Source organism: Octodon degus, unplaced genomic scaffold (assembly GCF_000260255.1).
Source record: "Octodon degus isolate 3935 unplaced genomic scaffold, OctDeg1.0 scaffold00017, whole genome shotgun sequence".
In the NCBI taxonomy this organism is placed as follows: domain Eukaryota; kingdom Metazoa; phylum Chordata; class Mammalia; order Rodentia; family Octodontidae; genus Octodon; species Octodon degus.
In genome coordinates this window covers 2,877,327-2,901,291 of record NW_004524593.1, presented here as the reverse complement: position 1 = coordinate 2,901,291, position 23,965 = coordinate 2,877,327, and the positions used below count along the sequence as shown (strand labels likewise).

Below are 23,965 nucleotides of genomic sequence, written 5' to 3'. Positions count from 1 at the left end.
AAACAAAGCAAACAAATTACCAGATATAAACACATAAAATCAGTCCAAATTTATGCACTGGGAGAAGGGGCTTGGAAAAGTTAAGCATTAATTATTCCTTACAACAAACCAATAGAAATTAGTACAATTATCTTAGCATATATATTTTCCCCTCCCTCTTTCTTCATTCTTTTCTCCTTTTCCTAGGAGTTTCTTTCCCTTTCACTGTATCTATTGTATCTCTCAGACTTTATCTTCAATCAGATTGTATTTATTTTAATGTTTAGGTCTTTGATCCATTTTGAATTTAGTTTAGTGCATAGTGATAGATATGTGTCTAGAATCAATCTTCTGCTTTCAGGTAATCATTTTTCCCAGCATCATGTATTGAAGAGGATATCTTGCCTCCAGGGAAGGGTTTTGTCGCTTTTGTCAAAGAGAATATCTTCTTCTTTTTGTTGTTGTTGTCCTTCATGCTCCTCCTCCTCCTCCTCCACCTCTTCTTCCTCCTCTTTAACTCCTCCTCCTTTTTCTCCTCTTCTTCCTCTTCTCCTCTTCCTCCTTCCCCTCCTTCTGCTCCTTCTCTACCTTCTCTTCCTTCGTCTTCGTCTCCTGTTTCTCCTTCACCTCCTCCTCCTTTACCTTCTCCTTGTTCATCAGTACCGTGCTGTTTTTCTCACTGTAGCTCTGAAGGACAGCCTGAAGTCTGAGACTGGGATGCTACATAGTAAACTGAAAGCTAGCCTGAATTACAGTGGAAACTATAAAAAAAATCTTGTAACAGCAGGATTATTTTAATATTCCTACTCACGAATTATTTCATTAAAATACTGCTTTCCTTGATTATAAGCCATTTTTCAAAATGTTTTTAGAATAAATCAAGAGTTCACAAGGGTTGGGGTTGCAGCACAGTGGCATAACACTTGTCCAGCATGTGCCAGGCTCTGGACTCAAATCCCAGGGCACAGCCCTCTGAAAAGAACAGTCCCAAGCCCTGTACTCTGTTGTGATAAATTAGAGATACCACACTTACTGTTCTTTGTAACCCATCCTAGCTGTCTTTAATAGCCATTTTCCTGGGCAGATATAGTTTTTATACTTGGAAAAATCACAACATACTGTATTAAGCAAATTAAGTGGAAATTCCTTCACTAAAATAAAACACACTACATTTAGTGGAATATAGATAATGTTATAAATGCCCAGTATTCAAACAACACTCTTAGGATGTTTATCTTTTGAGAGTAAATGTGGCTGCACCTAAATTTTTCAAATTTTAACTCCTGTTCATTACCCTATAGTCATCTCACTCCACCTGCTGATTCAGTCTCCTAAAAATTAATATAAGGTATCTTTAAATTACAGATCCAGAAGACTGAAGTACTAGTTAGTGTATATTAAGTATGCAACCTTATTTCCTTTCTTCTGGAGATAAGGAGGTGAATATCAAGTTGCATGGTATGATTGTTGCTTCCCAAGGAATGCTGTATTTCCTATGAATGGGCAGGGATTTGGATATCTTCCAGCCAGCCTGAAAGAAATATGTAATAGCCAAGAGCTCTTGCAGTAGTGGACACAGATGAGCATGTGGCACTGTCAGCCCTTCTGCAACAACTAAACAGTACTAAACACTTATGTCTTGTACCAGCTGACATAATTGAGAAGAACCTTATGGAAAATGGGAGACTAGTTTAGAAGGTTGTAGATGGCTTCTGTGAACATTGAGCAAAAGGAGCATAGCATCAGGACCATCACTAGCATCTATACTTGTCCTACTTACACCATAAAGCTCTTTGTGTCTCAGAACAGTGGAGCCACACTGCACTTTCAGAGGGACCTCTTAGAACTGTCATAGTAACCTTCAAAGACTTGTATGCTTTCCCACCCTTTGCTCATGGCCTTTTTCTTGCAAGGTCTCATATGCCTGCTCTCATATGATAGTGGAGCTTTTAAAATTAATTTCAGTCTCTGTGCATGTGTTTATTTTTAAATTCTAAGGATGAACTTGGATACTGGGACATCTAAGACTGCTTTAGGAAACAAACAGCCCCTTTGGGGGATCCCGCTGTTGCAGTGTTACACAAATTTAAGTTGAAAAATCAACGGGATAGTTGTGGACAGCTCTGTGACAGGCACAAGCAGGAACCTGATGTGAACTAATACTCAGGTGAAAAACTGAATATTTACATATTTTTTTTCTTCATCTTTTCTCTAGGCATACTCTGTATTTGATGAAGACATTGGGTACTGTCAAGGACAGTCTTTTCTTGCTGCAGTATTGCTGTTGCATGTAAGTAATTTTCCATGTAATAAATAACACAGTGCTACCAAATTTATTTTTTTACTTGTTTTTTATTTCATTTTGATTTTCTATTTATCTGATGAAGATTACACGTGACATATCTCTTTAAAAATGTACCTTGGAGGCCCCAAATTTGAAGACCCAATCCAGAAATGGGCATCTGAGATGAACACATGCTTCTCAGAGGAAGAAATTAAAGAAGCGAATAAGTATATGAAAAATTGCTCCACATCACTAGCCATCCGCGAAATGCAAATTAAAACAACATTGAGATATCATCCCACCCCAGAAAGAATGGCTATCATAAAGAAATCACCCAACAACAAATGTTGGAGAGGCTGTGGGGAAAAAGGAACCCTTCTCCATTGCTGGTGGGAATGTAGACTGGTGCAACCATTATGGAAATCAGTGTGGAGACTCCTTAGAAAAGTTGGACTGGAAATCCCATTTCGACTAGCTTTTTCTCTACAGGGAATTTTCCCAGAGGATCTGAAAACATCATATCATAGTGATATATGTGTGCCTATGTTTATAGCAGCACAATTTGTGATAGCCAAATCTTGGAAACAACCAAGATGCCCATCACCCGAGGAATGGTTGAGAAAGATGTGGTATTTTTACACAATGGAGTATTATTCAGCTATTAAGAATGATAAACTGCAAGCCTTTATATTGAAGTGGATGCCACTTGAACATATACTCATAAGAGAAATAACCCAGACACACATGTGCAAATATTGTATAGTTTCCCTAGTATAAGAACTCAAAAGAAGAAATACAAATAGTAAGGTATAATACAAGTAAAAGGAAAGCAGGATCTCAAGGACTAACTAATCAAGAGAGGGAAAGGAGAAGAGCTAGGAAACATGACAATGTCAAGCCATACAGTTATATATAGAAGATGAGCAAGGCAATGATCCTGAAAATCTTCAGAAGATTTTTAATCTAGCAGTTAATTGGAAAGACTCTCACCCTGACTGACTATATATACTGATACCTGTGAACTAAGCTACTGCACTGCAGATGGTAATTTGTAATAATAGTTTCATGCTTGGAGTGTCTGTCATTCTGGTATTCTGAATATGGGCTACTTGTCATGACATGCCAGTTGCTGCTATGATGTCTCTCGGGTAGGTGGATGTTCAAGAAGAAGGGGGTGGTGAAGAGACAGGAAAAGGAATATTGTGGGACTGTCCTGCTTCAAGGTTGTATATGGTGAGATTTTTGGACTTATGTGTAAACATAAGAAGTATATAATTCTTTATGCCTATTTTTAAAATATATTCTAATTTTTAAATGTTTTTTTATCATATTCTGTAGGGACTTAAAGTTCAACATATCAATACTTGAGGAAAAATACCTGTTCCATATTATGCCTAAGATGTTTGATATGCAGACAGATAGTGAGGTTAAGCTTAACAGCCTAAGTTGTATGGTAATAACAATAAGCTTGTCTTCTGGATGGTTAACAAGCTAAGTTTGCAGACCAAAATTAGAGAAAAAGGAAGGCTGCAAGAAAAGCCAACATTTTGGCCCTAGCCTTCTAAGGTCAATTAAGACTCAGGACATATGAGAACTTGTACTGTTACATCATGTAACTCAGTAGTGTCCAAAATTTTCTGATCAAGGAGATTATGGGGCCAAAGAGGAAAGTGATCGATGATGTAGAGTGTGCCTAAGGAGAGTCACATGGAGAGAAAACATTCTCTCAGGCTTTCACAGAGAGCACATTGGCCAAGCAATGGCCATGACTCATCCACATGGCTGACACTGACAAAGGTTCTACAATCTGAGGTACAGGATTTCAGGATAAATCCTGAGGAGATTTCACTGACCTTATCAGACCCAAAAGCTACAACTCTTGTTGCATAGGTCCTGCTTTACCTTGGTCTTAACTACCCAGCAGAAAAGTATAAAAATGAAATATAAGAAGTAAAGCCATGCTGTTATGTTGAGCTGTAGGGGACTCAGGTCAACAATTTCTGACTTTGCCAGCCAAGCGGAAGACCCAATACTATTATGGGCTACTGGACTCTTTTAGATTATTTTGCTGAGTTTACACACCTATAATATTCAAATAACGGAACTTAACAAAAAAAGGGTATACAGATGAATGTCCATTTTGTATCTGTGTGTTCAAAGTGGTTAGGATAGATATATAGTTACATTCTCTTAATGAATAGAGTGATTTGTTCTAACGATGTTTGTAGATAGGATATCATGTCTGCATCTTGTACAGCAATTAACCACTGGGAGGAATATATGCAATGTGTTAATTATTGAAATTGTCCTACCAATTTGATTTGAAACTGTCTCATTGCTGTTTGTTTATCAATAAAATTATGGAGAAAATAAAAATTAAATAAATAAATAAATAAATAAATTGACTCTAAAAAAAATGTACCTTGGGTGATAAAGAGATCTACCTCCAATAGCAGGACAGTTTTTAAAGAGAATTAATTTTGCTTGTTAAATACGAACAAATTGATTATTTGAAGTTATTTTAAATTGGTACTCTCTAGAACAAAGAAGTCAGAGTAACTGCCCAAGTATCTTGAACTACTTTGAACTACTCTACTTTGGAAAGGAAGTCTTATTTTTTCTGTGATTTATTTCTGTATACTGTCTTCCTCTCTGCCATTAACAGGACATTTATTGAGTATCAGTTGCTAGATACAGGGTTAGGAAGTGGAATTACAAGATAGATCAGTTATAATCTGTCTTTTGAAACATCTTACAGCCTCATAGGGTAAAGATAACGTATGTATAAACTTTTTTTTTCTGAAATATTGATTCTTCTGATAAAACATAACACATGCTCGCTAGAAGACTTATTGTGTGTTATGTCAAGGTGAAATATAAAGTAAGAAAATAGACAGCAGTACTCCTTAGAAAAATTTTTCCATAATTTTCAGAAAAAAATCCGTCTTTATAGAAGGCCTAAATAGGCAAGACAGAGATAATTAAGGTTGGGAAGGCAAGAGGAGAAATAGAGAGCAGAAAATTCTAGACAGGAGGAAAAAGAACAAAAGTGTAGAAACAAAAGAGCAGTATATACAAGGGGGTATAATATGTAGTCACAGTTTACTAAAGGAATTATATGCAGGAAGTGCTGTGAGGTAAAAATAGTGAGATAGGCAGGGACTGAATTATGAAGACTGTGTAATCAAGTAAAAAATGTAGGCTTACTTTGAAAGCTAATGAGTCATAGATTGGTTTGAAGCAAGGGGATGATATAGTTAGACATTCATTTCACAAAAATTCTTGTTACACTCGTTTAGCAGGTGGAATTGAAGAGAACAGACAGAACTAGGGAGACAAGTTAGAAAATGTCAGTCTGAATGAGAGATGTTGGGACCCAGAGAAAATAAGCAGAATTAAAGAACATTCTGGAGGCAAAATTAATATATATTTTTAGATGGATTGGCAAAGGAAAGGTCAAAGGCATATCTATTTTTCTGTTTATGGTGACTGAATGACTGATATTTTGAGCAGAAGCAGAAAATATGTCTATTGAGACTGAGTAGAGAAATAAGTTCAGGAGTTGGTGATCAATTTTGCTTTGAATTGTTTTAGTTTGGGAAATTTTGAGACCTCTGAGAAGAACATTCAGAAATGCTAGTGAAGACTGATTGATGCTGGAGGAGAAATCAAAGCTGAAATCGTAAGAGTAAAATAGACAGACTGAGAAGAGTGGTGTAAAACCCCAGAACCCAAAACATCTAAATGGCTGATGAGGAAGTAGAATCCTCAAGGAAATTCAGATTTTTAATAGGGAGAAAGCACTGCATATTGTCAAATGCAGCAGGAAGCTGAAGTGAGTTAAAAGCTAAAGCATTTCCTTTGAGTTTGGCATTATGAAAATAAAAAAAAAACTTTATAGTAGATTCATTGTCCTAATTCTGATAACCTGATTCAAATAAGAGTGACACTCAGTGTTTCTATTGTGACTGTTTATTTCATGTCAGTTTGGGATTGATTTTTCTTGTCTTTGGCATTATCTATTAATTATTGTCTATATCTTCTCTCTGATATATTTCTTTCCTTGGTATTTCTACATCCCATTTTCTTTAGACTCCCTAATTAAGCTTTTTACATTTACAAATTTTCAGGGGCCTATTTTCTGCCTTTAAAGCCACCTAACCTTTGAATGTAAGGTCATGATCTCAGAAGAACTGTATCCTGTAAGCAGTGACATGAATATAGTCTTCAAGTTCAGAGACATCTTTTTTCTAAACAAAATGTTTATAATCACTTTAAAGAGAACTTGGTGCTATCGCTTTACATTGAACAAACTAATCTTTGAATATGCTGTATTTTGCTACATTTAACCTATATTCTTTGTTTTTGTTTTGTTTTTGAGATAGGTTCTTACTGTGTAGAACCTTGAACTTACTATATAGCCTAGGTTGACGACCTTGAAATTGTAGTGATCCTCCTGCCTCAACCTCCTGAGTGCTGGGATTATAGGTGGGCATCACCATGCCTGGCTTGACCTATACTCATATTTAAAACATTATAATGAATTGATTAAAGGTAAATGAGAAGGGTCTGTTTTGGGATTTCTGAGAGGCTTAATTTTGAGTTTGTAATTATACTTATAAACACATCCTGCACTTATAAGGAAAGAAAAAAATGAGTCAAATAACTAGAAAACTCAAATACCTAGAATTTTTTCTGCATTATCAACTCTACTATAATAAAAGCCATATGACAACTTTGACTTTGTGAACTTATACAGTAAAACAGCCCCCAAAATATGTCACAAGACAGACAAAAATTCAGTCTAGCCTCTTACTTTCAACATTAGTAAAATTATTCGATTGTCATGCTTATAAAAATAATTTGAAATATAGAAATGCTTTTAGAATCCTTATGAAAAGATTAACATCTGATACTCAGCATAATGTTAATGAAAAGCATAGGCTCATTTTTAATTGGCATTGTGTGTGACTATTCTGTTCATCAGTGTATTCCATTAACTGTCCAACTTGTTCATCAGACAATTTGAACAACAGAACTTAACTGAAAGGTTTTTTTCTCTGTATTTTTTGTTTCCATTGTTTAAACAGGTAGAAGAATACAGACTATCTTAAACAATTTATCAAATACACTACCTCTTACTCCAAGGAGATACATTATTAGGGTCTTGCTGACTAATTTTTTTTTTGCGTTACATAAGCTATTGTTTTTTTTCCTTCCAGACATCCTTTGGAAACCCCATATTAATCACTGTCAGAACTTGCTTCTCTTTGGGATGCTGTCCTTTCCTCACCCTGGTCATTTATATTTCACATTCATTGCCTAAGGGGAAAGAAAAAACAAAATTGAAAGTGTATTCAATAGTTGTAAAAATTAATTAGCTTCTCCTTGAGCTTGGAAAGCTCCAGATGTTCAACTCTGGAGCTTTGTAAAATGTTTAAGCACTGAAAGAATTAAACATTTACCATAATAGATATTATATCTATTTACGAAATTTTAAGAAATTGATCATTTATGGTTTGAGAATAATATAGCACAGATTGTTTATAGCTATTAGAATTTCTAACTACCTTTGATGTTAAGTATGTAATAATAATGATCTTTAATGTGATCATTTATATAAATAACTGTAAAAGGGCATAGGGATCTTCAGGGATGTTGACATAGTCTCTTTCCTAGCCTGGGTGTTGGTTACATGAGTCTTTTATAATGACTTGCTTTTACTTTACATTGAAAAGTTCAATAGTATGTACATTTAACTTCTGTATATTTAAAATAAAAGATTTTAAAAGTATGCCCTTTAATACAACCTCTAAGAAAATGGGTTAGGACTATTTATTTATTTATTTGACATGGGGCCTCACTGTGCAGCTCAGACTGGTCTTGAACTCACTATGTAGTCCAGGCTGGCCTCAAAGTAGCAGCAATCCTCCAGTCTCCGTTTTTGAAGTTCTGGGATTGCAGACATGCATCACCACACCTGGCTAGGGTAATATTTTTTAAATGGATGTAAGCAATTGGAACTATACCTACTTATGAGTTTTCATGAAAATAAATATTTCTCAGAGTCCTAAATTCCAAGAGTGTGGTTTCCAAATGTCTTCATTTATATATAGAAGTAAGAGTATTTGTGACATTGTTAGGATTCTTCCTGCTATGTATGACAGAACCCTAACTGAAAGTAGATTAAGTTTTAAAAGGGTATTTGTTGGTTTTAAATTGTCTTACCTTGATTATTTCGGTAGACCATGAAGTGGAAACATGGCAGTAGGCTGGCCTGGCTTCATATCTTCTGTTTTGTACTTCATTTAAAAGGAACCATCTTTGACTATCACTCCTACATTAAAAAAAAAATAGCATATACAATGGTGCACATCTGAAATCTGAGATGCTTGGTACACTGGGTCAGGAAGATTGTGAGTTTGAGGCCATCCTGGGCAAATTAGTGAATCCCTCTATCAAAATAAGTAAGAAGGGCTGGGGATGTTGCTCAGTGGGAGAATGCCCTGGGGTTTGATCCTTAATACTACAAAAATAAACAAGCAAATTAATTACTTTTTAAAACAACACTCTTCTCTCTGGGAGAGTACAGTTGTCCTTGGAATGGGTTCCATCCTTGTAGCAATTTGTAAGGCAGGAGTGTAGGGTATTCTGTTTGGTGCAGTGCAGGGCAAGAGTCCTTCTCAGTGATGATCAGCTCTTCCTGAAAAGTAGAATGGTTTTCCTCTAAGAAAGATTTTTAAATCACATGAGATAGAAGATGCTAGACAGATATATCACCTTGATTGATGTCTTCACATGAGTTTTAGTATACTTTTAAGTGAATTCTTATTAAAATCATTTTCCTTATAATACAAGCGAAAGAATCATTGACTACTTATTCTGAGTTAATTCTTACAAGTGCTTTTGAGCCATTTCCCAACTTATTTTTGTGTCCTGTATTGTATACTCAAGACTTTTTACTTTTGAAAAAGCTCTTAATTACCCTGTTTATCTACTGTCATATGCTGCTCTGCCATTTTAAAGCTGAAATCCTAACTATGAATTTGAATTGTGATTTAATACCTGTCAAGTTATATGACTTTGGGGAAGATTTCTATACTGAACTTTAGGCTCTCCATTTATAAAATGGAAATAAGTTTATTGTTCTTCTAGGGTTATTGTATTAAACATTTTTATGACTTCTTTTTTATGTTGCAACAAAACAACATAGTCATGATACTCAATCCAATTTTAACAAAAAGATTTGTAGTTGACAAATCACTTAACTTCTGAGCTTCACTAGTCTTATATGTGAAATATTAGCTACTTTGAAGGACTTTTGTGAGAATCAAAGAATCATGCTATAATATTTATTAATAGTAACTTTTGCTTTTATTTTTAAGTTATTAATTATTTGCTTAGCCCATTTTCTTTTGGCCCCTGCTTCTACACATTTATATATTTATAATACATAGGAAATGACTGTGCTTGATGGCTAATAGACATTCAGTTTAAATGTATTACAACATTTAGAAGAAATTAAACAAATGGTTAACAGTTTTCATTCTGTTTGATTTTTTGAATATAAACAGAAAATGAAGACTCATGAGCTTATAACTTCTAAAACAGTGACTAATATCCATCTTTATTGTAGAAACTTCACAAAATCAGTGGAGTGGTCATTGCCTTTATGGGAAAAAATGATCATTCAAAGGGATGTGAAATGATAATATAGAATAGGAAATTATTTTATCCTAATTATGGAAATTAATTTAATTATCAAAATGGAAATTTACTTCAAAAAATATCTTGATGTACACAACTTCACAGGAGTCTCAAAGACGTTTGAAGTACCTAGAATGCCTTGATTCACTGTTCATTCTGGAGATAAGCAGTGAAGCTTGGAGACTGTCTCCAGTCAATGATCATTTCCATTAGCACAGATGGCAGATCATTATCAACATTTGTTACCAAACAGTGATTACAACATGCTTGACTATGAATTCCAGGCATATATTTCATTTTGTATTTCATAGGGCCATGAATGATAATTTGCTATCTTAAATTACAAGATTTTAATGTTTATCTTCTGCTTCCCTGAATTAAATAGCACCAATTACACAACAAAATAACTGTACATGGCAAAAGTGAGTGTTAAATATTAAAGACCCACCATGTTCCCACATGTTCATATTTTATTTAAAATATATTGTTCAGTTATTTTTATTGTACTTTAAAGTAATTGCATACCATTGATAAATTGGATTATCTTGCTCAGTGAAACATCAAATCATTGTAATAGATTAGTCATTTTGAAGCTTTTATTTTTTTTTTCTATATTTTACTGAAGGGTCTACAGGGTGTTCAGGATCTCACTACTACATCAGAATCGTAGTGAACCACCTGTTTACAGCCTCACAAGAGCTGGGATTACAGGTGCCGCCACCATGCTCAGTCTCAATTGTCCTCTCAGCATGCCCCAGGGGTGAGGCCTCATGTCAGGCCCAGGAACCCCAGCCCCTGCTCCTGCTTGCAGATGCTTTAATCCACTGAGCTATTTGGCCGGCCCTGAAGTTTTTATTTTTAAATTGGTAGGTACCATATCTAATGAGTCAACGGCATGTAGTAAGATAAGGTTTGATAGTACATCCAGATTTTGAGTCTCAGATCTTGATTTTCTTTATGTTAGAGACAAGTTGATAGTCAACACAAAATACAGATAGTACAAAACTCTTTATATTTATACAGTTGTAATAATATCACCGGAAATCAAGCCCAATAGTGCTTCATTTAGCAGCTACTTGCTTCAGGTTTTCTTGCCACTTTCTACATTTTTGTTAACTTGTAGACTTTGGCAATACCTAGTTGATTGTTTTCCTCATGTTGCATGCTTCCATTTTTATAGGCAAATGTACTTAAGAGTTTTATTAAAGTTATCCTTCAAAAATATTTAATACTTGGTATATCAGTCAGTGCTTACTAGAGAAAATAGATTTAACATAAAATACACATATTATGTAAGATTTTATAAAATTGGGTTCCAGTGGCTGCCCACAAAGTGAGCTATGGAAAAGTGCAATAGGTCTGTCTGTGCACTGCAGATCTGAAGGGTACTAGCAAAGGTCTGGAACTCAGGGTAGTGTCCCAGGGTCTCAGGGTGTTCAAGGTCTATATCAGTCTGTATCAGGGCCAAGGGCTGTGTCATGGAAAGCTGAAGGATGTGCGCTGGAAGGGTTGGCACTGGAGGCCGATGAATCTGTGTTGGAAGCCAGGAGACAGTGTCCAAAGTGAAAGTGAAGACTGGAACTCCTCAGAAGAAAACAGAGGCAATCCTTCCTTGTTTCCCTTTTTCTACCATTCTGGTGATAATTCCCCCCACGTGGCTCCATACCAGAGCTATATGCTTAACTAATTTAGTTGGGCATTGCTCAAATTGACACAATCAGCTATCACACTGGTATTTGTTGGACAGTGCATGTTAAGGTCTGGGGGAAGTTCAGGAACATAAAATTACAGAGACTAGAGATGGGCAAGTAATGTAATCCATGTAAGAAGGAGTTTTGGATTCAGAGTAAAGATTTCATAAAGTTAAAGGGAGTAACAAAAACTTTATGATCTATGTTCTATTTAAGATCAGTAAAATTTCAAAGGTAGAGCTGTGCTACCTGGTCTCACCCAGTCCAGTAATTCACACTCAACCTGTATGTCCTAACCACAAGGAGAACTGGGAAAGTACAGCTTGTCACTCATTGATTTATACAAAGAGGTAGGAAAGGCATTCTTTTTAGTGACATGTAAGAAATGCTGTTATTTATGTATAAAATAGCATATTTTTGCTACTTAGAAGAGCATATATTCTAGCAACTTATTGTAACACTTAGGTCTTATTCTAGTAAAATTGTTAAAAGTAAAAACCAAATTTTACTTTTAAAAGTTACAATTAGGTAAAACTTTTACTTGTGACTTTTTTTATTCTTTTGAGTACCATTGTATAAAGTTCTGTGGTAGTTATAATATGTATAATGTAGTCCATCTTCAAAGAGGTAAAGAGAAAGTAATTTACATTTATTGATTACCAATAACACATACATATGTTTCATTTAATCCTGACAGTATTCCTGTGAAACATGTGTTATTATTTTTAAGTTTTTAGAACTAAATAGATTCAGGCATTGAAAAGTTTCTGGCTTAAGATCATCTGATAACTAAAAGCTTATCTTGGGATTCACATGTATTGTTATAACTTCGTAATTGTGTTTTCCCACTGTAGCACATTTTCTGTATTCCCCATCTGTTACTGGATAGCCTTTTTTGAGGGGAATAGTAGAGTATAGCTTATTACAGATTACAGGTTCATACAAAGTGAAAGTAACAGATTCTACTAAACCAACATATTTATACTTTTCTTTTCCTGTAATGTTTTCTCCATACAGAAGCTAATTGATATTGGTAAAAATAAAACTCTGATCTCCTGCCTAAGGCTCTCTAGTGATTGCCAACTGCACTTAGAGTACAGTGCTGACTCTTCATTATGGTCTGTATCAGAACTGTGCTGAAACCAGACCATTCCAGTTAATGAGGCAATTGTTTAAATTTGAGGAATTTTATGAATCATTTGGTAAACACATCTATTGTTAAGAATTAAATTATACAAATTTAAAGTTAAATCTGAAGAAGAAAAAGTAACAAATAATTCAACTTTTCACTTTATCTGTGATTTTGAGGCTATACCATTATCTATTTTACCTACATAGTAGAAATAGTATATAATGGTGTGCTGCTGCATCATTGCTGTACTTCACACTGAGTTCCAGTCCATTTATTTTCTAGTATTCCCTGAGGTATGGGTCATTACCTCACATGGTTAACAGTATTGCAGGGCCCCTGTTTGCCAGTTTGTTCTTGGAATTACTAGTATAGTTTGATGTTCATTTGTAGAGACGGCTAACAATTTATTCAGTAAAATTTTCAGCCATCATTGAAGTCATTAATAAGCATCAGAAAGTGAATATTGTTTAGTATATCTAAAATGTTTTCATGTCATGTATTTACATTCATACATTTATAAATTAGTCTTTTTACTCTCTGATAACGCCCCCACACGGAGGTATATCTTCTTCAAACATGTGTTGTCATAAGTGCAAAAGTAAAATACTATTACAACCTTATATGTGAAATTTTTTTCTTCACAGTATAAATGTCAATCAGTAAATGCTATTTAGTACTATTTTGTAGAGTTTTTAGATGCTTGATTTCTTTTTTAAAATCTTTGACATTTTTGGTTTGCCCTGACTTTTTATGTTTACCCTGACTGCTGGTAGTGATAATAACAATTAATTGAAGGAGAGATACCACAGAAGGCTGAAATAGACATGCTATAGCGATCCCATTAATCTTTAAACTAGAAAAAGAATATTGCATTTCTGTTTTCCACAGGATTATACATATTTCACTCATTTTGTTAACATTCTTTTTTTTGTCTTCAGAAGAGTTCATTTTATTCTATTTTGTAATAATATAACATCTAATATTCCATGACACTCTATTAAATCTAATCATAATCTTCATAGATAGTGAGTATTGATTCCATCTTAGCTGGACTGGTACTTTGTGGGTTTAATATACTATTTTCATTTGACATACTAGCTGAAAATTTAAAACTTGGCTGTGTTGCTAAGGTAAAATATAAACAATGCTAACTCCTAAGGTTAGGACTGTCCTCCAGATATACATATTTCAGAAAATAAGGATTAAGAGCTGTAATTGTTAGTTCATATTTACAAGTTTTTCTTTGTGGTTCAACTGTAAACCTTTATAATTATTTCATTTTTGGACATCAATTGAATGTTGTTTCCTGAGGGACACAGGGATGTAAGGGAGAGATTCAATATTGAAGCTTTGTATCAAATTATGAAATCTGATAAATGAGATTTATGTCAAGCCTATTGCCAACATCATAATTATGTAGAGGTCTAATAACATAAAGATACTTTTTGAAATTCTGGTCAAATGCCACTTACTTACAATATTCTATATGTGTATGTTTTCATGTAGATGCCAGAGGAGCAAGCATTCTGTGTTTTGGTGAAAATCATGTATGACTATGGTTTGCGAGACCTCTACAAAAATAACTTTGAAGATCTTCATTGCAAATTCTATCAGTTGGAGAGACTAATGCAGGTAAATAAAAATTAGGAACTTTCATCACCTGGGGATTTATAGAGTTACCAAAAGATCCTAATAAATTTGATAAATAATAATAAGTTGTAGAAGTTTGATTACTAGAAATATAGATAGATTTGGTTTTTGGCCAATAGCTACATTGTTTTTAGCATAATAGCATATGTATTGAGCACTATTTATATATTCAACTTTAATACAATTTACAGAGGAGATATGGTGAATGAAGATACTGCTATGTATTATTGAAGAGAAATAAAAGTAATTACCAAGTAAAAATTGAAATATATAATATCTTTTTCCATGCTAACTAGCAGATTAGTGTACTTGAATTCACAGATAGAAAAGAGAAGAGATGTCAGTAAGAGAATAAAACACACTTAAAATACCATAATGTAATGACATATTTTAATTTTTTCTATATAAATGCATAACCTCAATCAATGTTCTTAATGTCCTTCATAATATTATTTAAACTATGGATAAGAAATATTCCTTTATCTATATAAAATATTATATAATAACAATTATGAGAAAGGGAAAAATTATTGGCAGAGCTGACACAAGGAATTACTAGATAACATTGAAGTTCGATCTGAGTTTGGAAATCATAAATTTATAATGGGTCTCTTCAGCATATTTATATAACTTTCTCTAAAAGTTGTATTGGGAACCAAAAGAAATATAAAAGTGTTTGAATGGATTGATTCTTTACTGAAGAAAGATAAAATGTTTGGAGAAGCGTGTTAGTGGGATGTGGGAGTGAAACATAATGGTAGAATTTCAGTGATAGAACCTGACAGGAAAATCCCTATGTATCTAAAGAGGGATGTGAATCTGAAGGAGACTGATGGAAGGATGGGGGAGTAAGAGATTATGAGCTTAAAGAGCAACTTTAAGGCCTGGGGAGATGGCTCAGTAGAATAAATGCTTGCCTGGCAAGCACAGGGGCCTGAGTTCAATCCCCAGTACCACAAAAAAATAAAAAAATAATAATAAAAGAGCAACTCTATTGGGATGGGGAATGTAGATGAGCAAAAGACCTTATGTGTGGAGATGGAATGGAGAGAAATGAGCTGTAAGCACGGTGTGACAGCTGGGCATGGGGTGGGGAAGAAGCCAATGATTATGAACACTGAAAGCAACTGGCACTTTTAAATGATTAAATTCTAACAAGTATTTGGGGTTACTCACTTTTTAATCTTTTTTAGCAAGTTTTTTTTAAACCATTAGTATTTCTGAGGATTTTGAAAGTCAAATAAGTGCATCTAGCAAATGAGTAAGATTGTAGTACAGTGAACAAACTCAATCATATTTTTCTGTTAGCAATTTTTGTCTGCTAGCTTGATGACCTTTTGGGTACTTAAATGAAACTACTTGATGGTCACATTTGGGTGTTTTTGAAAAGAGAATAAGTACATAAAATATTTTGCTTTTGTGATGATTTTATGAAAACAAAATGAATATGAGCTTTTACTTATCTGCCTTCCCCTTTCTGTTATGGGAAACTAGTTATGCTAATTCTTTTTCCTTTACCTTTCATGTTCTTGAAGAGCATTTGATTGTCTTACTTAGAAAGAAAGCAAAGCTAACCTAAAGGCATTTTTAGGATATAGTATATATATAGATTTGGTTTTTGGCCAATAGCTACATTGTTTTTAGCATAATAACATATAATAACATACATATAATAACATAATATATAAGTTTTATATATTATACCCTTGCACAATTTTACTTAGATTTTTAATATTTGGTTATATAAGCAAGTGCTAAAAAACATACTGAGACACTATCACTGACCCCAAGTGATATTGATATTAGATGGTGCCCAAAGCTCTGGTATGTTTTCAGCTCAGTAGAAGGTGAACTTTCAGTGGGGATGCTATTGACCCTGAGTCAAGATATTCACTGGACTGCAGGTATCCTGTCAGACCAAGCATTTTCCCAGAAACAAGAACAGTCAAGCAAGCAAGATAAGCTTTGCTATTTATTTGTAACAAGTCTGTCTGTATTTATTTCAAATGTCTGTCATATGGTCAATTCCTATCTCTTGTTATCACTTCAGTGTAGTTACATAAACTACAGCCAATCCTGGGATATAGTTGAAGTGCCCACAGAAAGCTTGTTATAAATTGCAATTGTGGCAGAAAAGAAAGCTTTTTCAGTGTTCCTTTCCTTACATTTTTCACTTTCTCTCTTAGGAACAGCTACCAGACCTGCACAGCCGCTTTTGTGACCTGAACCTGGAAGCCCATATGTACGCATCCCAGTGGTTCCTCACCCTCTTCACTGCCAAGTTCCCACTCTGCATGGTGTTCCACATCATTGACTTGCTGCTCTGTGAGGTACAGTGATTCCTTGGCTTTCCAGCAAAGCCTGAAGAGGGAACACTTGCTATGAAAATGGTTATAATTTTTCAAGTAACATTAAGTAATACTCACTGATCACACAGTTCTATTCAAGTTTTTAAATCTTTTTTTTTTTTTTCTTCTCTGTATTTAGGCCAGGGCCTACAGGGTCTCGCCACGTAGATTGCTTGGGGACAGGGCTGGCACAGCACTCTGGGGATCAAACCCTGGCTGCTGCTCTATGGCGCTTTAGTCCGCTGAGCTATCTGGCCAGCCCTATTCACATTTTTAGTTAAGGATATTTTAACTGTAATTTTATTATTAATGAGCAATAAAAATGTCAGTGTATAGATAATTCCCACAATGGAATATGAGGTAGTTAAATGTGCAAATTAAATTTACAATAGGCCTCTGTTTGTGTAATAATGTATTACTAATATATCACATTTTTAGATGATATGTTTAATACTAGTGTAATTGTACTCCACTGGGGAATATAAATAAGAGTTTTGCAGTAACTAATTCCTCAACTGAAAAGATCTATGTGTATGTAATGTTGGAGTATTCTATCAGATGTTAAGAAAAATGATAAAGCTTTAGATTTTATCATTATCTTTTTATTTTTTGATACTAGAAGTCAAACCCAGAGTCCCACAGATGCCAGGCAAGTATTCCACCATGCAGTTGCACCTCCAAGCTTGTTATTTTCAAACAGCAGAATTAGTTTACACAATTCCATAAGTCCATACATGTGTATACTTTGTTCTCTTTAGTTCTATCATTGAATGTATTTATTTAACTTACATATTCGCGTGCACACATGCTTGTGTGTTTGTGTATGTGTGTGATTCTGGGGATCACACTCAGGGCCTTGTGCATGCTAAGCATATGTTCTGCTACTGACATGAACATGCAATTCTGTTCTTTTAAAGTAAGTAATAGTAAGTGTCTCAGTTATTCTTCCCTCATTGCTGGGACAAATACTGGACACCCAGAATGAAGGAAGGAAAGGTTTATTTAGCTCACAGTTACTGGTGGCTTCAGGGCATACTCAGCTGGCTCTAAGGCAGACTGGTACATGGCAGCACAGAGCAGCCATTCACGGAAGCAGCAAACAGCAAGAACAAGGGGAGTGGCAGCAGCTCAGGCAGCTGGCTAGCCTTTCTCTCCTCCTTACATTTTAATGTAGAGTATCTGCCCCAGCACTCTCTGACCCATAACCGCAGCAATGGACCAAGAATCAATCACAAACTCCAGAAGGGAGGACACCAAGACATAAACCATAACAGTAAAGTGATAGTATACCTTTACACTGTTAAATAGGCTATGAAAATTTACCCTGATAAGACAGTTTCTGGATAAGAAGTACATGTTTTTAATGGAAGCGTAAGTGTGTATAGAACACAGCTGTGCCCTGCTTATATGCTGTATTATCAAGAGTATAAGCATGTGTATAAGATTACAAGCTTAATATAATGTATTTCAGTTTTCTGCATTATCTTTTTTTTGTTGTTGTTTGTTTGTTTGTTTTTTTGCATTATCTTTTTTAAGGTAAAGTTTTTAATTACTCTGCAATTAGAAATTTAAGAATGGAATAATATGTGAAAATGTAAGATGTATAAGCTGTCTAAAATCTAACAGTGTTATTTCTTAGCCTATACCTTATTTTCTCATCACTTAGTTACAATACCTGACACCCACAATTTAAAGGAGAAGTTTATTTTGCCTCACAATTTTAGTTCATAAGCAGCTTCTCCAAGACAGGATGGCATGGCAGAAGGGTCTAGTGGAGGAGAGCTGCTTACATCATGGTGGTCAAGAAGCAGAGAACAAAGGGAAGACTGGGGAGGGAGGTCCATGCTTCCAGGTCGTGCTCCCAGTGACTCCTGTCCTTTGTCCAGGGCCTCCTTCTGCACATCACATTAGCCACCCCCTCTGCAGTCATCCTTCAAGCACTCCATCAATGAGTACATAGGCTTTTGGGAGACACTAGATATAAACTGTAACTAGTCTACCACTACAGTAACCATTTTACATACAAATATGGCTCAGCTTTTGGTCTTCTAAGGCTCCTGTTAGCACTTTCAGTGTACCAGAAGGTTACAGAGCATTTTATAAGCATATAATATTTAATTGTCTCTGAAGTACTTTGATATAGATGGTTTAGGTGATTTTCTGGGTTCACAGAAGAGGTTCTTATGTTCTGAGTATATAATAGCTAGAGAATCTGATTGATAATTTATTGTCTCCTATTAATTTTACTTGCACATCAATTTGTAAGAATGCCATTCTAAATTTAACCTAAGGAAAAATACAGAATTAGGAGTTGAATCCTTAATCAGAAGTCAACAAGATATGATCATAATATGCACAAAGCAAATTTAGACATTTGTGTTTAAAAAAAACCCTTTCCTTCTTCTCTGAATTATTGTGGTGAATGCTTCTGACTCACCTATTTAATGGTGCAATGCTCTTTAAAAGCCAAATGCATATCTTTGAGTTCTAAAAATGTTATAAAATCTAATACTAAAAGGTAGATTTAGGAAAATACCAAGAAGGAGAATTGGTGGGTCCATCGGATATCTAGTCCTAATTTTTTGAGGATTCTCCACACTGATTTCCACAGGGGTTGCATCAGTCTGCATACCAACCAACAGTAGAGAAGGATTCCTTTTCCCCACAGCCCTGCCAGAATTTATTTGTTATTAGTTGATTTGTTGATAATAGCCATTCTTCTTGGAGATGGAATCTCAGGATTGTTTTACTTTGCATCTCTCGAATAATTAGCGATGTTGAACATTTTTTCATGTATTTATTTGTCACCTGTACACCTTAGGAGAAGTGACTGTTCATTTCAGATGCCCATTTTTGGGTTGGGTCTTTAAATTTGGGGTCTGATTTTTAAAAATTCTTTGTATGTTCTAGATATTAGTTCTTTGAAGAACAACTAGTTCTTCTTAGAAGAACTCTGTAGTTTTATACTCTGTTGATGATTTCTTTTGCTGTGCAAAAACTTTTCAATAAAATGAAATTCTAGTTGTTGATTTTTGGTAGTATGTTCTATGCAGTTGGGATTTTGTTTTTGAAGTCTTTGCCTACATCTGCATCTTCAAGAGTTCTATCTACTCTCTCATCCAACAGATTTAGTGTTTGCGTAGTATTTAGATCTTTGATCCATTTTCAGTTTAGTTTAGTATACAGTGATATACATGGATCTAGTTTTAGTTTTTGGCATGTGGAAAACCAAGGCAATTTATCAAAGGCGCTTTCTTTCTTCCAGTAAAAACATGTTTGGCCACTTTGTCAAACATAAGATGACTGAGTGTATTTGAAGTTGTTTCTGCCTCTTCTAATCTGTTTCATTGATCTTCAGATCTGTTTGGTTGTTTCTCTCTTTCTCTCTCTCTCTCTCTCTCTCTCTCTCTCTCTCTGTCTCTCTCCTTTTTGTCCAGTACCTTACTGTTTTTATCATAGTAGTTCTGTAGTATAAATTTAAGTCCAAGATTGTGATGCTCCCTGCTTTGCCTTTTTGCCTAGAATTGTTTTTGCTATTCTACATTTCTTTTGATTCCAAATGAATGTTAGGAATGTTTTCTCTATTTCTGTGAGGTATGCTAATGTATTTTGACTGGGATTGCATTAAAACTGTATAACAATTTTGGAAGTATGGCCATATTTACTATGTTGATTTTTACTACCTATGAGCAGGGGATATCTTTCCATTATCTAATATCTTCTTTGATCTCCTTTTTTTGGAGTATTGTAGTTTTCAGGGCAGAGATCTTTTACTTCCTTTGTTAGATTGATTCATAAATACTTCCGTTTTTTTAAATGCTTCTGGGAAAGGCATGAATGGTTTCCCTAATTTCTCAGTAAATTTAAGCATCATACAACAGCAACATATGCACATACATGTTTATAGCAGCACAGTTTGTAATTTGTAAATCTCAGAAACAACCCAAATGTTTATCAACTGATGAATGGATAAAAAGATGTAGTCTTTTTCTACAATGGCGTGTGACTCAGTCATAAAGGACAGACATGAGACATTTATAACTAAATAGATGGACCTTGTGACTACTCAAGTGAAACAAATTTCATACATGCGTGTAAATATTGTCTCTCTGGTGTGAGAAACTATAAGTTTAAGTAAAAATCAAAATGTATAACAGATATTGTGAAATAGGAAGTAATTATTCAGAGGGAAAGGGGAACTGGAGGAGATGGCAAGGAAAATAAAAAAGTTTTTTAAAAGGATAAAATGGAAATAATACTCTGTAAGTAAGGAGGCTAAGGCAGAGTTGTAGAGAGGGGAAATGCAAAATGGGGGGAAGGAATCAAGATCTATCATGCATGTAGTGCAGATTTCCTGTGAATGTGATCATAATGCATATTTAAATTGTACCAGTAAACTTAATTAGAATAAAAAAATAAAAAGGTGATTATTCAAAAAAGATAAAAGGTAGATATTTATTTATTTATTTATTTTGTACCAGGAATCACACTCAAACCTTGAGGTTGTGAGGCAGGTGCTGTGCCACTGAGCTATATCCTTGGCTAACTAAATATTCTCAGAATTATATAATACATAATCAGTTCAGCTTAGTATTTCATAGAAATAGGTGGATTATGATTTTTAATAATTATTGCATTTTGTACATAAATAGTATGAACTTTAACATTTATTATTGCTTCATTTTTTTCCTGAAATTAATTTCATACTAAATTAGTTCTATGATTTTTATTACAGAAAAAGGAATGAAATTAATGCACCTAATCATACAGCTAAATTAGATTTTCAGTCGCTTTTGTTAGAGTAGTAATGCTGTTATTTAGTTCACTGAAATGATGATTTTCTAAAGCTGTCTCTTCCTGGCACACCTGGCACCTGTTCATGGTTGTCTAGAACCTAAACTCAGAATTTCTCAGGAAATTTCATCTTGAGGATGCTTGAGTTTGAATTCCTAATGTGACTTGCTGACAAGATTAGCAACAGTTATTATATGGAAGAGCAAACTAAAGTTTTGACCATTTTGACCATTTATCACCTATAATTCCCAATAATAGTGGGTGAAAGAACTTAATATTTGTTCACATTCACAAAAGGGACATAGATGTTACTTCTTCCTAAACCTGTACTCTGGAGCTGTTTAAGGAAGTTGCATAACTTTTTGAAACAAGGGGTAGGGTATAAACACAACATCGTGATAGCAAGTGAAATAGCAGAATAAATAGTTTTTCACAGTAAACTTTATTGGGACATATTGTAGTGTGCTTCAGGATGTTCATTCTTTCCACTAACTCATCTTTGTCAAGAATTTTTTGCAAAGGAAATTTTGCATAAACTTTTACTTCCTGCCTGTGTTTTCTCCTTGCCCCTTTCATTCTTGTAGTTAATAAAATATTTATATCAAAATTTCTTCTTTCATATGTGATAGAAATTCTAAGAGAAAACATGGCAACACAGTTTTAAATAGACCATTCATTATGTTTTAGCATAGTTTCTGTATTTAAGGAAACAATTCAAACCTGGATGATTGTGGATTAACCTTTACAAATGGAAATTTATGAAATTCTCAGGTGGAAAAGTTTTAATTTTTCATAGTTCATTCTGACACAAAATGTTGGTCTGCGGAGTATTTTTTACTCAAAGATTCTATTGTAAAATGAAAAAGACCTTGAATTTTCTACTTTAAGAAGGCATGTTCACATCATGCTTTCCTAAACTATATGCTTTTAAGGATTTCTTCATTTACCCTCAGATGAAGAATATAAAATTAGTTTAGCAAAAATGGAATAATATTGTAGGCTTTATCTTTTGATTGTTTTGATTTTTGAGACAGGATCTCATCACATAGTACAGGCTGGCCTCAAACTCACTGTGGATCCCAGGCTTGTCTGAAACTTCAGATCTTCCTGCCTCAGCCTCTCAAATGCTGGGATGATAAGTATGTGCTACCATACCTGCCGATTTTGTAGACTTTGAAAATACAGCCTCAATTAAAAGAAAACTTTATTTAAAATGTTTACTTAAACCTGAGTATATGGTGCTGTGGGCTGACTTATTTGTTTGAAGATAGATGGCAAAAGGATTTGAATCTAGATTTCAGAGAAACATTTTCATATAGTAAGAACAGTGAAACTCTATGAAGTGTTTCTTTGTCAATAATGGAAATGGAAATCATTTTTTTTTTTTTATCTTAGGGAAAGGTCTACAGGGTGTTCAGGGTCTCACTGCTAGATGGGACTCGTACTGATCTGCCTGTTTACAGCCTCCCAAGAGCTGGGATTACAGGCACGCACCACCATGCCCAGTCTCAATTGCCATCTCAGTGCTCCTACAGGGATGGGGCTAGCACTGCAGGCCCAGGGATCAAGCCCCCAGCTCCTGAGCCTGTCTGCAGGTGCTTTAATCTGCTGAGCTATTTGGCTGGCCCTGAAAGTCATTTTTGAAAGCTTATGTTTTATTGCTTTCCTCTATTTGGAGAGCTAAGAAAAAGGCTAAATGTATTAACATTTGTAGTATACATAATATGATGTTAAGTCCCCAACTATAAAACATGGCACTTTCTGTTTGAGACAGCATCTTGCTACATAGTTCAGCCTGTCCTTGAACGCACTCTGTAGCCTCATAGCAATCCTCCTACCTCTGCATTTCTGGGATTATAGACGCATGCCACCATGTCTGCTTGTACTTTTTTTTTTTTTTTCTGTATTGGGGATCAAACTCAGAATCTTGCACTTGCCAGGCAGGCACTAATGCTGAGCTACCTCCCTGGCCCCTGCTTGTACTTCTTTTTTTAAAAATTTATTTGTTTATTTTTTGACATCAGTTATTTTTATTTTAAAGAAAAAAAAATAAAAACAATGGTACAAAATCTCAAAACAAGATTTTAGGAGAGTAACAATGGTTAGTTCATTGTGTATTGTTATTGCCAAAGTAGTTTCTCATATTACAAGATATAGGCAAGAAATAATAAGTAAACAACATAGGTACAAACATCTTTTTTGTTTAAAAGTCAACAGAAAATGAAAATACACTTTTTAAAGTTTCTAATACTAGAAGATATCATACAGTGTCTTTTAAATAAATCGTAAGTCAAAGATACAGTATAAATCTTAGAACAAAAATTAAGATTAAGCAATATTCAGAAAATTAAATGTTTCAAAACAATTGAACTAAGAAAAA

General features: G+C 34.5%; 1 protein-coding gene across 8 annotated transcripts in view; it reads left to right on the top strand.

The window, feature by feature from the left end:
• The window catches only part of Rabgap1l (RAB GTPase activating protein 1 like), a 711,712-nt gene that overhangs the window by 446,986 nt on the left and 240,761 nt on the right, over positions 1 to 23,965 (top strand). For all 8 annotated transcript variants that reach the window (XM_004626788.2, XM_023710325.1, XM_023710327.1 and 5 more), the window contains 3 exons: positions 2,195 to 2,269; positions 14,300 to 14,425; positions 16,630 to 16,773. In XM_004626788.2, the coding sequence (XP_004626845.1) occupies positions 2,195 to 2,269; positions 14,300 to 14,425; positions 16,630 to 16,773 (345 nt within the window). The remainder of the gene's footprint in view (positions 1 to 2,194; positions 2,270 to 14,299; positions 14,426 to 16,629; positions 16,774 to 23,965) is intronic.